This window comes from Tachyglossus aculeatus, chromosome 1, assembly GCF_015852505.1.
Source record: "Tachyglossus aculeatus isolate mTacAcu1 chromosome 1, mTacAcu1.pri, whole genome shotgun sequence".
Taxonomy (NCBI): domain Eukaryota; kingdom Metazoa; phylum Chordata; class Mammalia; order Monotremata; family Tachyglossidae; genus Tachyglossus; species Tachyglossus aculeatus.
In genome coordinates, this window is record NC_052066.1 from 132595811 (window position 1) to 132613833 (window position 18023).

General features: G+C 42.6%; 1 protein-coding gene across 13 annotated transcripts in view; it reads left to right on the forward strand.

Moving 5' to 3' along the window:
- DST (dystonin) overlaps window positions 1-18023 on the forward strand; it is a 520502-nt gene that overhangs the window by 46498 nt on the left and 455981 nt on the right. For all 13 annotated transcript variants that reach the window (XM_038771967.1, XM_038770518.1, XM_038770592.1 and 10 more), the window contains exon 3: window positions 2345-2533. In XM_038771967.1, the coding sequence (XP_038627895.1) occupies window positions 2345-2533 (189 nt within the window). The remainder of the gene's footprint in view (window positions 1-2344; window positions 2534-18023) is intronic.

The window sequence follows — 18023 nt, forward strand, 5'->3', positions numbered from 1 at the left end:
TTTGAATTTGTATTAATATTAAATGTGATTCCATTGAGTGTAATCTTACATGTGTTCCCCCATTTTGTGAATTCGTGTTTAACAACGTTTTCCAATTTTTTCTTCTTTAATGCACAATTCAATTTAAAAAGCCTTCTGTAAATATTATATAGCTGGGTTGCTGTTTTCATGAGCTCATCCATTTTTTCAGATGTTAGGGGAAAAATGCATGATTTTAAAAGGACTTGTTTGAAAATTATTAGATTTTTTTGTAACGGGCCCCTAAAATCTACACAGAAAAGATGAAAATCTGGTGATCGTATGTATGTGAGTGTGTATGCTTCTGGTGGATGGGTCCTGAGACCAGGGGCAAAATAAAAATAGCACCAGGTGTTGTAAATTGTATTTATTGGTCATCTGCTATGTGCAGAGCTCCCTACTAAGTACTAAAAAATGAAACAAAACCGAAAACAAACTGGTATTTGCTAAGTGCTTACTATGTATGTGCCAGACACTGAACTAAACTCTGGTTTAGATACGAGATAACCAGGTGGGACACAGTCCGTGTCTGACTTGGGGCTCACAGTCTTAATCCCCATTTTATACATCAGGTAACTGAGGCCAGAGAAGTTAAGTGACTTGACCACGGTCACACAGCAGGCAAAAGGCTGTTGCATCGTATTCTCTCAAGCACTTAGTACAGTGCTCTGTACATAGTAAGTGCTCAATAAATACAATTGACTGATTAATTGCGATTAGAACCCTTGTCCTCTGACTCCCAGGCCCATGATCTTCCCTTCAAAGCCCTACTGAGAGCTCACCTCCTCCAGGAGGCCTTCCCAGACTGAGCCCCCTCCTTCCTCTCCCCCACCACCCCCTCTCCATCACCCCACCTTACCTCCTTCCCCTCCCCAAAGCACCTGTATATATGTATATATGTTTGTACGTATTTATTACTCTATTTATTTATTTTATTTGTACATATTTATTCTATTTATGTTTTGTTGTCGGGTCTCCCCCTTCTAGACTGTGAGCCCGCTGTTGGGTAGGGACCGTCTCTATATGTTGCCAACTTGTACTTCCCAAGCGCTTAGTACAGTGCTCTGCACACAGTAAGCGCTCAATAAATACGATTGAATGAATGAATGAATGAATGATCTTTCCATTGGGCTTCATTAGAGCTTGGGACAGTAAAGGAGAAAAGACATGATCTCTGCCCACAAGAAGTTTACAATTTAGCAGGAGAGAAAGATATAAAATAAAGTACAAGTGAGAGCGGGAAGTGCTCAAAGACTAGACTGTGTAAAATGAGCTGTACATAAGCACAGTGGGATATAAGCACAGCAAAAGTGCTGAGGAGCAAAAGCTCTGAGGTGATAGTAGTAGTATGTGACTTGGAGAGAATAAAAAATAATCAGCAAGCGCTTTCTTTACGGAGGTAAGATTTTGGAAGGCTTTTGAAGATGGGGAAAGCCATGGACTTCCAGATTCAAAGAAGGAGGGGGTTCCAGGCAGGAGGAAGAGTGTGAGCCAGGGGCCAGAGGTGGGAGAGTCAAGAAGGAAGTAGTGAAAATGTGATTTGGGATGAAGAATGCTGGCGTTGTGTGTCTCGGGGCTGTTTAGCCATTGTTATCCTTCTGATCTGCCTGGAATTTTTCGGAGGTCAAATTGAAAGGATAAAAAATACACTGATGGCAACCCTACATTATAATAAGAGCAAGAATTATAAAACCATAATTTGCATTTCCCAAGCTTGTGGTTTTCAAAGGTAAACTAATAGTAACTGCAGGGTAAATTAAGTCTACAAGACAACCCAAATATTGTTATTAGCTTGCATTTTATTAAGCCTGGAGAGTGACTTTGGTTGGTCTTTTCAATTTCATTTTCTGGTTTCATGAAATGACGTAGCCCAATAGCAATGAAGAGGAAGGCTAATGAGCAAAGAGGAAAAACCAGTAGCAATTTTCACTGAAAGCCATGAGCTCTTTTCTGTTAATCTGAGATTCAATGAAACCATTAAAAAAACCCCAACAAAACATAAAAATAGAGGCCATTTACCAGAGTCACTTTAAATTTCATCATCCGGTTGATAGTCCAGCACAACTGGGCACCTTTGGTACTCTGCTTAGCTTTCAGAATTCCCACTGCCCTGGGAATGGAGAGAGTGATATTCCAAGAGTTATTCAATAGAGACTTTTCTAGAAATGAGATTATCTTGCATACAAGTTAAGCACAATTGTAGATGTCCACTTGGGAAATGCCAATCTTTCCATCAAGCGTGTTGACTTTTATATATCTTTGTACACATTTCTTCTGAGGCTTTCCAGATAAATAATGCATCCCTCACCCTTTTTTTTTGGCACAGGGTTATAGACCAAGTCCTCGTCATGCTAGAAGACGGGTAACAGCCCGTCTTGAAGAATCCCAGCCTATAGTGGAAGTACACCACCAGAGTGAGCAAGAAACTTCCATGAGGAAACGGAAAATCAAAAAAAGCAGTCGTGTCCAACCAGAATTTTACCACTCTGTTCAAGTCACTCCAACTCGAAAGCCTGTAAGTATAAAAGTGGCATACAAGTAAACTTGAAACCTGATCAAATTGTAAAATAATTTATATTGATTTTTTTTCTGTTTCCTTATCATGTTTAAAGTAAATGTCATGTGTACTTGGTATATTTTATCAGAAGAGAAGCAGTGTAGCCTAGAGTATGTGCCTGGCAGTCAGAGAACCTGGGTTCTAATGCCGACTCCACCACTGGTCTGCTGTGTGATCTTGGGCAACTTCTCTGTATTTCAGTTACTTCATCTGTGTAAAGGGGATTAAGACTGTGAGCCCCATGTGGGACAGGGACTATGTCCAACTTGATTAGCTTGTATCTACCCCACTGCTAGCACAGTGCCTGGCACATATTGAGCACTTAACAAATTCCATTGAAATATATATGAAAAAGCCGATGTACGAAGTACACTATTATGGATTTAAAAAATTTTGGATTTCAAACTGTATTTGATATTTTATGTTTGATGTAGCAAAGTATGTTTAAATTCACTGTGGCTCTTGGTTTTCCAAAGTTGAGCCAGTAACTAAGACATGCATTATCCTTGTCATTCGTGGGCAAACTTCCATGATGGCATTAAGACATGATTCAAAAGCTGAGTCACTTTAAACCGATCAATCAAATCAGTGGCATTTATTGAACAATTATTGAGGGCAGAGCACTGTACTAAGTGCTTGGGTGAGTTGAATACAATAGGGTTGGTGGACATGGTCCCTATCTTCAAGGAGCTAAGATAAATTATAAAAGGGGGAAGGTTCAAAATGTACAAATAGGTACATAAGTGCTATAGGGCTGGGAATGGGGTGAGTATCAGAGTGCTTACGTGGTACAGACCCACATTCATAGGCAACATGGAAGGGAGGGCAAAAGGGGTGGGGAAATATAAGGTTAGTCAGGGAAGACTTCTCAGAGGAGACATGACTTTGAGGGTGTGGAGAATGGTAGTCTGTTGGTTATGAAGGACAGGATGGGGGGATATTCCAGGCCAGACAGACAGTGACAGCAATGGCTCAACAGCAAGAGAGATGTTATTGAGGTAGTTTAGTAAGTAGGTTGATGTTAGAGGAGCAAAGCGTGTGGACTGGGTTGTAGTAGATTAGTGAGGTAAGGTATTAGGGGGAAAGCTGACTACCTTAAAGCTAATGGTAAGGAGCTTCGGTTTGATGCGAAGGTGGAATGGGAACCACTGAAGATTTTTAAGGAGTCGGGAGATGTATTGTTTGCAGAATTATTTTTTAGTAAAGTCATCTGAGACGCAGATTGAAGTATAGACTCTAGCAGAGCAAGGCTGGAAGCCAGGATGTTAGGAGGCTGATGCAGAAACGGAGGTGGAAAATGGCAAATGTTTGGACCAGCGTGCTAGGAATTTAGATGGTACAGAAGGGGTGGATTTAGAGATGTTGTAAAGGTAGAACTAGATGAATCGACGATAAAGCCAAGTCTGTGGGCTTGCGAGAAAGAAGGAGGGTAGTGTTGCCCTCTGTGTTGGGAAATTAGTCTTGTTCTGCCGTGGAAAACAATGTGGCAGCCTCTAAGGGTCACCACATGCAGCAACTGCTGGGATGAGACCCTATCCAAACTAACCACTGGACAGGGAAGAAGTAGCCTCTGTTTGATACCGATGTGCGGTCATGCCACCTGCAGATTGGGCAAAGCAGAGAGCTGTCAGCTAGGGAATCTGGCATGATGAGACTGTGGGCAAGAAATTAACTTTGAGAGATCAATTTTATCTACCTCTGAGGGACATCATGAGGGGAAAAAGAGACAAAAAAGGGAATGTACTAGGGTTTTTTTGAGGGCACCGTCTTCAAATAGTAGGCTTGCCAGAGAAATACAGAATGTGTGTATCTCTATCTTCTGGAGAGAGGCACAATAGAAACACAAGTCATTATTTATTAATAATAGTGATTATTATCCTGCATTAAAGCTTTCAAAGCACCCTGATTCAGATCAGTGCTTTGCATCATTGCCTGCTTGTGGTGATTACTGGCTGCCCGGTTCCTCCGCCGTATCCTGAACAATTAAGATCCAGGCAGGGCAGGGTGGGATTGGTGCTGTGTGTATTCAATCTTATTTAGTCAGTAGATGTCCCAGTTTCTCATGGCAGGGCCTTTATCTCTAGAGGCTGTCACCTTGTCTCTAGGGTTGGCTTGGGCCTTGCAAATTCAAAGGGAGTTTCCAAGAGAAAGAGATACGTTCTAACTGCATAAAGCCCCATGTGTTTATCGTTGTCAGTCTCTGTCCTTAGCAAGGTGGAAACTGAATCACTTTGCAAGTGAAAACATTGCTGACATCAGGGAGTCACTAGGCTCAATACAAGAAACCATCCTCTGATAATCTGCATCTTCTTTCTGTTCCTTTCCCCGTACCAACTTCTTCCCGATGGTTTCTGATCTCCTCTTCCCTAGGTGGTTGAAATGTTGTGGAAAAAACGTCTCCACTGTCAGTTACAGAACCTAGATTAGTCATCTTTCACTATCATTTCAGCCCCAAATTTGTTGAACATTACCATTCGTAGAGGTGAAAGATAATAGTTAGTGTTCTGCCCACAGTAAAAGCTTAATAAGTACCATTTTAAATGGTATTTGTTAAGGGCTTACTATGTCAGGCATTGTAGTAAGCACTGGGGTAGATGGAAGGTAATCAGGTTGGACACAGTCCATGTACCACATGGAACTCAGTCTTAATTTCCATTTTACAGATGAGGTAACTGAGGCACAGAGAACTTAAGTGATTTACCCGAGGTCACACAGCAGACGGGGCAGAGGTGGGATTAGAACCTGTATATATGTATATACGTTTGTACATATTTATTACTCTATTTATTTATTTATTTTACTTGTACATATCTACTCTATTTTACTTTGTTAGTATGTTTGGTTTTGTTCTCTGTCTCCCCCTTTTAGACTGTGAGCCCACTGTTGGATAGGGACTGTCTCTATATGTTGCCAACTTGTACTTCCCAAGCGCTTAGTACAGTGCTCTGCACACAGTAAGCGCTCAATAAATACAATTGATTGATTGATTAGAACTCAAGTTCTCCAACTCCCCAAACTCGTGCTCTTTCCACTAGGCCATGCTATTTCCCATCGATTGATTGGTTGCAGAAGTAAAGTTGGCAACATTCTCTTTCCTTGTTTCTTACCCTTGAGGAAGAGGCAGAACATGATCTGAGGCAATTATTCAAGAAACAGATTCACTTGTAGCTCAACTTTCTTTGGTGAGATCTCCCATGGGGATCCTAGTGACTGGCTGTCTTTGGGACAGCAGTGGAAATGGATTGATCAAGGCTCAGTCCATTATGGAAGGGTGCTGATAAGAAAGAGGAAGCATCTGGGAAGCATGACAAAGCAATCTCAGCCCCCGGGCCCCTCCCCACATGCAATTCCTGCAGGATCTAGCCTTGCAACTAAATAATGGATATGGGGAGCAGAGAACTCATTATCCTTTGGCTCATCTGGAGCCACCAGCCATCCATTTGCTTTGGGTTGGACTTTCATATTTTATATAGTAGCTATGCCCAGAAGCCATTATTCCGGATATGTCAATTACAAAGCCATTAAGCGATAAAAGCAAATGCGATTGAAACTCTCAAGAGAATTAAATCATTTTCAAAGATTCTGTGAACTGGGAATGTCAGAAGATTTGCTTCCATAAATAAAGTTTGGGCCACAAACTATGGGTACAGCCCTCCAGGAAAAAATAATCTTTTCTGTTGCCAATGACAAAATGAAATCAACTCTCAGCTCATTCAATTGAGCAATATTTTGTGTTTAAGAGACGTTTTTAATTCACTTGAAAGAGCCTTTCAAGCATTTTAATTGGATGGGGCACTGGATTGGGGGCCTGGAGGTTTAGGTAGTCTCAGTTTGTTACAATTGCTGTGTGATTGTGAGCAAGTCACTTAACCTCTCTAGAACTCAATTTCTTGTAATGTGAAATAAGGCTAAACACAGGTACCCCTCTCTACTTCATACAGGGAACTGAGATAAAGGCATTTCAAGCTCTTTGACGAAGGCACTCTATCATTTAAAGTTTTACGGTAGCTCTTGGCTCTCCATGGTAATGGCGGGGCAGGAGATTCATGGGAATTGAAATCCTTAGCCTTCTCTTTTGGCCATTTATTTGAACCTTTTCCCTCACCTATCGATCTCAGACCTTTTTCTAAGTAGCAAAACTGATTCATTGGCCAAGGCTGCAGAGAGAGAGTCCATTCTCCTCTGTTTTAATTTTTTTCCTCCCAAACTATTCAAGTTGACTCTGAATTTACATAAGTTAAAATTAACCCCTAGATGTAACTCTAAAACAGTGTGAGCCCCATTTGGGCCAGGGACTGTCTGTCCTGATCATTCTGTGTCCATGTCAGCGTTTAGTATAATGCTTGACACTTAGTAATCACTTAACAAATGCTATCATTATCATTGTGGTTATTATTTTATCATTATTATTACATGTGAGTGATGTGTTATGCAGAATAAAAGGAGTGTTTTTGAGCCTGTTGTTGGGTAGGGATTGTCTCTATTTGTTGCCATATTGTACTTTCCAAGTGCTTAGTACAGTGCTCTGCCCACAGTAACTGCTCAATAAATATGATTGAATGAATGAATGAATGAATGAATAGTGCACTTGCCTCTAGACTGATTCAGAGCCAACCCATACCTCTGAACTAACAATATGCATTTACACATACTATCTACAGTTTCCTTGTGCTATTTTTGAATCTTTCATTAGTGTCTAGTCTCATCATATCATTAAGGAATATTCTTTTTGTTTTCTTTCCCCCTTTCCCCTATCCATTCATTCATTCATTCAATCGTATTTATTGAGCACTTACTGTGTGCAGAGCACTGTACTAAGTGCTTGGGGAGTACAAATTGGCAACATATAGAGATGGTGCCTACCCAACAATGGGCTCACAGTCTAGAAGGGGGAGACAGACAACAAAACAAGTAGACAGGTGTTGATACCATCAGAGTAAATAGAATTATAGTTATATATACATCATTAATAAAATAAACGGAGTGATAAATATGAACAAATATACACAAGTGTGGGGAGGGGAAGGGGGTAGGGCAGAAGGAGGGAATGGGGGTGATAGGGAGGGGAGGAGAGCAGAGGAAAAGGGGGTTGAGTTTGAAAGGCCTCCTGGAGGAGGTGAGCTCTCAGTAGGGCTTTGAAGGGAGGAAGAGAGCTAATTTGGCGGATGTGTGGAGGGAGGGCATTCCAGGCCAGGGTTAGGACATGGGCCAGGGATCGATGGCGGGACAGGCGAGAACGAGGTACAGTGAGGATGTTAGCGGCAGAGGACCGGAGTGTGTGGGCTGGGCTGTAGAAGGACATGAGGTGAGGTTGGACGGGGCGAGGTGATGAAGAGCTTTTAAAGCCGATAGTGAGGAGTTTTTTCTTCATGCGAAGGTTGATAGGTAACCACTGGAGATCTTTGAGGAGGGGAGTGACATGCCCAGAGCGTTTCTGTACAAAGGTAATCCAGGCAGCAGAGTGAAGAATAGACTGAAGCTGGGAGAGACAGGAGGATGGGAGATCAGAAAGGAGGCCAATGCAGTAATCAAGTCAGGATAGGATGAGAGATTGAACCAAACTATCCTGGGTTCTATAATTTCCCTCCTTCCCTTTTTCTTTGTCTCCTTACCTCCATCAAATACATACAGATAGGAGAGTGAGAAAGGAATGAGGGAAGAGGTTAAAGAGAGGTGGAGTCTGATACTACAGAGATTATTCAGGTTAGGAAAACATCAGGAAAATGTGAAGATCTTACTTATGGGACGAATCAATCAATCAATCAATCAATCGTATTTATTGAGCGCTTACTATGTGCAGAGCACTGTACTAAGCGCTTGGGAAGTACAAATTGGCATCACATAGAGACAGTCCCTACCCGATAGTGGGCTCACAGTCTAAAAAGTGGGCTCACAGTCTAAAAGCCAGCAAAGGCAATGGTTTCGCTCCTGAAATGCATTGGCTCTGCAGAGTCTGGGAGATGGCTGGAGACTTTATAAACCTGTCATTCTACAAGTTTGTTGAAATAATTAGTCCTTAAAGTTAACAGACAATTAAAAGGAACAAGAAGAGTACACACATTAATCTCTACCATTGCTTAGGTTCCTGAGTTAATTCAGCTCATCTGGGGCAATGTGGCCCTTTCAGTCTAGAATGCAACTGAAAATTGCATTCTGAAAAATTGCAACTTAAAAACAAAGTAGTGTGGTCTAGGTGATAGAGCCCTGGCCAGGGAGTTAGAAGGACCTGTGTTCTGATCCCTATTCTACCAGTTGTCTGCTGTGTGACCTTGGGAAGTCACTTCACTTCTCTTGTCCTCAGTTCCCTCAACTGTAAACTGAGGATTGAGACTGTGAGCCCGATGGCGGACAGGGACTGTGTCCAACCCGATTTGCTTGTATCTACCCAAGTGTTTAGTACGGTGCCTGATACATAGTAATAATAATAATAATAACAATTATAGTAGTTTTAGTATAGTAGTTTTAGACTGTGAGCCCACTGTTGGGTAGGGACTGTCTCTATATGTTGCCAATTTGTACTTCCCAAGCGCTTAGTACAGTGCTCTGCACATAGTAAGCGCTCAATAAATACGATTGATGATGATGATGATAGTATTTGTTAAGCACTTACCATTTGCCAGGCACTGTACTAAGTGCTGGGGTGGAGACAAGCAAATCAGGTTGGACACAACCCCTGTCCCACATGGGGCTCACAGTCTTAATCCCCACTTTACAGATGAGATAACTGAGTCATGGAGAAGTTAAGTTGCTTGCCCATGGCCACATAGCAGACAAGTGGCAGAGCTGGGATTAGAACCCATGACTTCTGACTCCCAGGCCTGGGCTTTATCCACTATACCATGTAAGCACTTAACAAATGCCATAAAAAAATAAGGGGGAGCAATTTTCCAGTCCAGTTTGGATGATCAAAGGAGAAGTCACACTTCTAACTAAGAACCTGTTTGAAAGGATTCCAATGGATATAAACTGATACACGGACTGCATTACACATCCTTGCTTTATCTCACTGAACACTGGGTTGAAAATGTTTCTGCTGCTAAGGAATATAGAGATTTTGGTATTTACTGTAACGTCTCCGTGGTCAGGGACTGTACCTAGCAACTCCATTGCACTGTACTTTCCCAAACACTTAATATAGTGCTGTACACACAGTAAGCACTCAGAAATGCCACTGATTGATTGATTCAAAGCTAAAATCCTTCTTTGCTGTGTGCAGGCTCATTCACTGTGTTTCAGCTTTTCTTTCTGCTCTTGTACACCATCTGGTGGAGGGATTAACAAGCAAGAAAATATCCAAAAGGCAATCTGATAAGCGGAAGATGAGAAAAAGGGACTTTGCTGCTTATTCCACAGGTTGGATAGTCAGACGCCCAATAAATGAGTTAGATTTTTATCATTTTCAGGGTTGTCCTCCACCTTTCTCTCCCTTTTTTCCTCCAATCCCACCCTAAAAAAGTCTAAATAATTAATAATAATAATAATAATAATAATTAAAGGATTAATATTCACAAAATGGAGAATGGATACTTAAGGTGTTTAATTAGATTCCCCAAACTGCAAAGAGAAATAACAAGTGGAGGTGAAAGAAAAGATTCAGGTTCCTAGCTCCCTCTTGTGTCCTGCCTAGAGATGTGATGGTTGGACACAGTCAGGTTGGACACCATCCCTGTCCCACATGTCCAAAACTGTCCAAAAATTAGGGGTAGGGAAACCTGTTTTTTTTTCCCCTCAAAGATGCTATCCCTCAAATATATTAGTCTTTTGTTTCCTTTAGAACACTTGGAAATGTTTGGAAAAATTTTAAAAAATCTTATGCAACATCTCTCAAAATAATGAACAAAATTATTTTAAGCAAATGAGGTATTCACATTTTGTTACAGTTGTGCCCTGAAATTTCCCATAGATAATTTCTATCATCTATGAAAAGGTGCTTTGTCTGAGACAATGTACAGCAAGAAAACCCAACCTGGTTGAATTGTAACCATTTGCCGTTTGTTTGCAGACCATACAAGTTATGCAGTGGGTTCATTCAATCAATCGTATTTATTGAGCACTTACTGTATGCAGAGCACTGTACTAAGCGCTTGGGAAGTACAAGTTGGCAACATATAGAGACAGTCCCTACCCAACAGCAGGCTCACAGTCTAGAAGGGGGAGACAGACAACAGAACAAAACATATTAACATAATAAAATAGAATAAATATGTACAAGTAAAAATAGAGTAATAAATCTGTACAAACATATTCATTCATTCAGTCATATTGAGCGATTGCAGTTGCTATAGGCCACTGAAGTCTAGCTTTGTGCTATTTGTTAAGTGTTTATTATGAGCCAAATATTGTTGTGAGCTCTGGGGTAGATAAGGACATTCAGGATAGGACAGCACAGGACAGAAAAGCAGAATGACCTAGAGGATAGAGCAAGTGCCTGGGAGTCAGAAGGCCCTGGGTTCTAATCCCGGCTCTGTCACTTGTCTGCTGTGTGACCTGGGGTAAGTCTTTTAATTTCTCTGAGCCTCAACTACCGCAGCTGAAAAATGGGGATTAGCCTGTGAACCTCATGAGAGACAGGGACTGTGTCCATTTTGATTAACTTTCATCTTGGTAAGGGCTTAACAAGTGCCTTAAAAAATAAAAATAAATACCATTGATTTATTGATGGATTGATTGAGCTAATGTTCAGCTAATTGTCAATTGTAAGCTCATTGTGGGCCAGGAATGTGTTTCTTTCTCCCTTCCTCATCCTCCCTTCCTCCCTTCAAAGCCCTGCTGAGAGCTCACCTCCTCCAGGAGGCCTTCCCAGACTGAGCCCCCCTTTTTTCCTCTGCTCTTCCTCCCCTCCCCACCACTCCTACTCCCTCCCTCTGCCCTTCCCCGTTCCCCTCCCCGCAGCACTTGTGTATACTTGTACATATTTATTACTCTATTAATGATGTGTATATATCTACAATTCTATTTATCTATTTTGATGGTATTGACACTGTCTACTTGTTTAGTTTTATTGTCTGTCCCCCCTTCTAGACTGTGAGCACGTTGTTGAATAGGGACTGTCTCTATCTGTTGCCGAATTGTACTTTCCAAGTGCTTAGTACAGTGCTCTGCACACAGTAAGTGCTCAATAAATATGATTGAATGAATGAGTAAATACAATTGCTTGATTGACTTTTCTCTGTATGCATTAATGGAGGTTTTAGGAGAAGTTGTTGGGCCTAAAATGGTTCCCTCATCTTTCAGGAGTTGGGGCATCCTTGACCAATTTACTGCTGACTTACTGTTAATCTATTCATCCAGTCCTCAAAGAACAGTATCTTGAAGCTGCAAAATCTCAGCTTTGAAAATGAGCTCTTTGTTTTTTCCCAAATAGCTGTTGCTTGAACTTTGATGACATCATGAGATATGTCATGCAAACTTGAGCCCTTTCAACCTCTTCTAGGGCTGCTACATTCCAGGAAGGTTAACCATTACTGGAGATTACCCCGCTCCAAGGTTTCTTGGAGAATCTTCTCATAGTGTAGATGCAGAGAAGCTCAGGAGGGTGTGTACGCATAGACCAGTGTTGAGAGGTTGTCACTTGTGTGTAGATGGTCCAGTGCTTGTTGCGGTGCTTGGTTTGGACTCTTTATCACCTCAGAAGAGGCAGTAATAATAGTAATATCATCATCATTATAAGCATAATTGAAGTATTTGAAGGTAATAATAATAATATTTATTAGGCGGTTACTATGTGTCAAGCACTGTACTAAGAGCTGGGTAGATACAACATATTCAGATTGGACTCAGTCCCTCTTTCAAATGGAGCCTCCGAAGGAGGAGAGAGAACAGGTACTTAATCCCCATTTTACCAATGAGGAAACTGAGGTCCAGAGAAGTTAAGTGACTTGTTCAAGATAATGTAGCAAGCATTTGGCCAAGCTGGGACTAGAATCCAGGGCTTCTGACTCCGAGCCTTTACCCTTTCTATTAGGCCATACTACCTCGCTGCTATAGGAATTTGGGAATGATTCTTCTCAGTGAGGAAGGTGATCAATAGAACATCTCTGAGTCTGCTTTTAGTTTTGTTTGAAACTGAGTCTGGGACATCAATCGATGGCCTTTATTTTAGCACTTGCTCTGGGTTAATAATAATAATGATGGCATTTATTAAGCGCTTACTATGTGCAAAGCACTGTTCTAAGCACTGGGGAGGTTACAAGGTGATAAGGTTATCCTACAGGGGGCTCACAGCCTTAATCCCCATTTTACAGATGAGGTAACTGAGGCACAGAGAAGTTAAGTGACTTGCCCAAAGTCACACAGTTGACAATTGGCGGAGCTGGGATTCGAACCCATGACCTCTGACTCCAAAGCCCATGCTCTTTCCACTGAGCCACGCTGCTTCTCTGAGCAATGGGTTGAACAATGTACTAAGAACTTGTGAGAGTTGAATACAGTAGGCCTTTCCTCTCCATCCAAATTACTACCACTTTAATTCAGTCACTTACCCTATCTGGCCTTGATTACTGTATCAGCCTCCGTGTTGACCTCCCAGGCTCCTCTCTCTCCCCATTCCAGTCCATACTTCACTCTACTGCCCAGATCATTTTTCTGCGGAAGCATTCAGTACATGATTCCCCACTCCTCAAGAAACTGCAATGGTTGCCCGTCCACCTCTGCATCATACAGAATCTCCTTACCAACGGTTTTTAAGCACACAGTCACCTTGCCCCCTCCTACTTTACCTCGCTTCTCTCCTACTACAACCCAGCCTGCACACTTTGCTCCTCTAATGCCAACCTTCTCACTGTACCTCAATCTTGTTTCTCTCTCCATCAGCCTCTTGGCCACGTCCTACCTCTGGCCTGGAATGCCCTCCCTCCTCATGTCTGGCAGACAAAGCCTTATTGAAGGCACATTTCCTCCAAGAGGCCTTCTCTGACTAAGCCCTTCTTTCCTCTTATCCCACTCTCTTCTGCTTTGCTCTGACTTGCTTCCTTTATTCATCCCCTTCCCAACCTCACAGTCCTTTTTTAAATATTTATAGTTTATGTTATTTATACCTGTCTCCCCTTCTAGACTGTAAACTCATTGTGGGGAGAGAATGTGTCTACTTAGTTTTATAGTATACTCTCCTAAGTGCTTTGTACAGTGCTCTGCACACAGTAAGTGCTAAATAAATATGATTGATAAATGAATGAAACAAACTGATCCGCCATTTGAAACATTTAAAGAGACTGGGCAAGGACAAATCGGTGGTGATAGTGGCTCAGGCCCTGCTACTGCACCACCCCAAAGGTGACTTTGCCAGGCTTTGAGGGTGGTAATAATAATAATAATAATAATGATAATAACAATATTAACATCTGTTAAGCACTTACTATGTGCCAAGCACTGTTCTGAGAACCATAGTAGTCACTGATCCAAAGCAGTGGCAATGAAATGCTTCCTTTTCCAGAAGTTCCCACCATTCCTTCTCTCCCCCATACACTTTCCTCAGTATGACAAGGTCCCCTGGCTAGAGAGGCACAGACTGGCTTCTTCTAGCACAAAGGCAGAGTGTCTCCTTTCACCATATCTTTCTCTCTGTATCTTTGTTTCTGTTTCTCTCTCTGTGCTGCTTCCCTGTCTTTTCTTTTCCCTCTTTCCCCTTTTTCACTGTGTTCCCTCTCTTTCCCCTCAGATATGAACACCTGGGCTTCCTACCTCTTTGATTGTGAGCCCTGATTAGGACAGGGTCAGTGTATCTGATTTGATTGTCTTCTCTGTAAGCCAGTGCTTAGCACATAGTGAGGACTTAGTAAATACCATAAAGTACAGCCCTATGGCTGGTCTGGTGGAGAGAGCAGTGCTCTGGGAATCAGAAGACCTGAGTTTTAGTCCTTGTTGTGCCTATTTAGCTGCCATGGGCAAAGGCTATGCATGCAGTTCACAATGTGCTGCACACCTACTCTCTTGTTCAACTCCGTGCCCCACAGGGAACATGACTGGCAGGGAGGAGAGAGTAGCGGTGGTACTGTGGAAGCTGCTAACACCATAATTAATTCCTTTGCACAGATTCACATTTCTGAATTGTCAGGACTGAGGTTCAGCAGTTATTCCTGATGGGAGGCTCCATCTTCACCATATGCTAGTACTATTGTCTGGGCTGGGCTAGGGGTAAAGAAGCCCCATTTCCCTAGAAGTATAAGTAGTGGAGTGAGATGAATGGGGACCAAAGAACCTTATGCTCCTGTTGGGGAAGTTGTGTTGGAGAGAGTGAGGAAGTAGAAAGGCATTAGCGCTGCTGTCTTGCCCAAGTATCAAGGCAGATAATTAAATCTGGACTTTCCTAAATTTCCCTCCCCTCTAAATTAAGAAAGTTGATCATTCACAAGGGGAACAGAAGATCCTGTAATATAGTTCTGACTGTTTGATTTTTCTGACCAGTTTTAACTTCGAAACTTTGCTAGAATTCCCCTCACAAAAAAATGTGCAGTCAATTCTTCTGTAGGAGGTGTTTTTGGTAGATTATTTAGATAGTTGCTGGTGGAAAATTAGGGCACATTTCTCCATCAAATGTTTTCTGTATGGAGAAGACATGATGCAGTTGTGCACTTGCACATGATATCCCCAAGTATACTTTCTAACATGAGGATTCATGAGTTTGTCAAGAACCTAATCTCTATTTTATAGGAGAACTGAGTGTACAGTTAAAAAATATCTACCTATCTTTAGATAGATATTTTATACTTCAAGCCTCCAGATTGATGTTCTTGAGAAATTGATTTCTTTCATTACTGATCCCATATTTGAAAAAATGTGTTGTCACGTATTTACCCACATGCTCCTTAGATAACCAGGTACACTTGATGTGGATAATAATAATTTTCATCTATCTGTTCCACTAGCAGTAGACTAGGTCTTTAGTATTTAGGCCAAAGAAGATGTGTTTTTATTAGTAAATACTTAAATGCCATGCAAGGGCCTTTGGTTGGTTAAAGTTGGTAGCCTTGGGGCCGGAGGGGAAGGAAGGGGGATAGGAAGGGCATCCTGCTACCCCCGATACATCACATCAATCGTATTTATTGAGCACTTACTGTGTGCAGAGCACTGTACTAAGCACTTAGGAAGTACAAGTTGGCAACATATAGAGACAGTCCCTACCCAACAGTGGGCTCACAGTCTAAAAAGGGGAGACAGAGAACAGAACCAAACATACTAACAAAATAAAATAAATAGAATAGATATGTACAAGTAAAATAAATCAATCAATAAGTAGAGTAATAAATATGTACAAACATATATACATATATACAGGTGCTGTGGGGAAGGGAAGGAGGTAAGATGGGGGGATGGAGAGGGGGACGAGGGGGAGAGGAAGGAAGGGGCTCAGTCTGGGAAGGCCTCCTGGAGGAGGTGAGCTCTCAGTCGGGCCTTGAAGGGAGGAAGAGAGCTAGCTTGGCGGATGGGCAGAGGGATGGCATTCCAGGTCCGGGGGATGACGTGGGCCGGGGGTCGATGGCGGGACAGGCGAGAACGAGGTACAGTGAGGAGATTAGCGGCAGAGGAGCAGAGGGTGCGGGGTGGGGTGTAGAAGGAGAGAAGGGAGGTGAGGTAGGAGGGGGCGAGGTGATGGAGAGCCTTGAAGCCCAGGGTGAGGAGTTTCTGCCTGATGCGCAGATTGATTGGTAGCCATTGGAGATTTTTGAGGAGGGGAGTAACATGCCCAGAGCGTTTCTGGACAAAGACAATCTGGGCAGCAGCATGAAGTATGGATTGAAGTGGGGAGAGACACGAGGATAGGAGATCAGAAAGAAGGCTGATGCAGTAGTCCAGACGGGATAGGATAAGAGCTTGAATGAGCAGGGTAGCGGTTGGGATGGAGAGGAAAGGGCGGATACCTAAGGGAGACCCCAGACTGGTCAAAGAGACTTCACCCAGGCCCCACACACCCTTGCTGCCAGGTTTGCACTGCCACCACCTCCAAAGAGGGTGCTGACTCAGGCAGAAACTCTAATCAGGAAACCACACAGCCCGGGGAATGGGGGAGGTGAGTAGCAGAAGTGGTGGCAGTTCCAGGGACTGGCATGTGTCCTGGCAATCCCCAGTCTGGAAAGGAGCAGTCTTGTGAGGAAGCGACAGTGCCGTGCTTCCCCCAGCCTGAGGGAGGCTGCTGCCATCTCTGGAGATGGCTCCATCCTGATTGGAGTTCCTGCTGGGAAGTAACTCAGCTCTGGGACTGGGGAGACCCTATGCTGACCCCAGAAAGTTGATGCAATCTAGTCCAGCCAACAGTTTTGCCTTGATTACTTGCTTCCTGGCAGAAATTCTAGTCTCAGTTGGTGCCAACAACAGTAATAGTAGTATTTCTTTAGTGTTTATTGTGTGCAGAGCACTAGGAAAAAGTATACAAGTGGGAATTAGACACAGACCCTGTTCCTGGAGGGGTTCAGAATCTCTGAAGGCAGTGACAGCATGAAATCAGGTATCCGATACCATCCCTTGTATAATGCTATAAGTTCCCCAAGTGCCGACACATCAATGATCTCATTTTATTCTTAGAATATTCCTGGAAGGTGGGAGAGACAGGTATTACTCTCCTTATTTTATAAATGAAGAAACTGAGGCATAGAGAGGCTAAGTGACTTGCCCAAGGTCCCACATCAGGCCCATGGCAGAGCTGGGACTAGAGGTCATGGTATTATAACCCCATGCCCTTTATAGTGGAGGTTGCTGTCTCCCTATTCATAATGCTTCAACACTGTGGCAACATTACATGACTTTTTTTTTAATTGTTCAGAAGCCCATGCAATTTCCAGCTCTCTCTGCCCAAACCCTTATCAAGGGGACGCTGGGGGCCTGAACCCCCCCGCAGTGGTTGGTTGGCAGGTTGGTTGCCTGCTGTGCTTGAGCTCAGAGGATAATTGCTGGTTTTTTGACTTTGAAAAGCCCGTGTCAATCTGTGGCCTAGTAGTTTATTTTTAGTAGCGAGATTAAAAGGTAGTTCAAACATTCAGAATCGCTTTATTCTCCTCTAGACTTATTCTGTCTTCTCTGGTTACATTAGAGGTAAATCGACAAATTCAACTTAACTCTTTCTGTAGACGAGGGGAGCCCTTCTAGTTCTGGACTTTTGAGGGGTTGGAGGCTTTTAGGCTGTGAACCCCCTGTGGAGCAGATACTGTGTCCAACCTGATTATTGTATATCTATGCCAGCACTTAGTATAGTACTCAGCACACCGTAAGTGCTTTACAAGTATTAATATTATTATTATGGTACTTTTTAGCACTTACCTGCCCACACGGAGTTTACAGACTAGCTTCCTTCAAACCAAAGGGTACTTCAGACCCACACCCCATACGGGTTTCCCAAAAAGTTAATAGCTATTAAGGTAATTTGGATTGACCTGATCTTGGTCAACTGGAAGGATTATAGAAGCAACAAAAGTTATAGAAAGAGATACAGTTACCCACATGGATTTACAATGGTGTA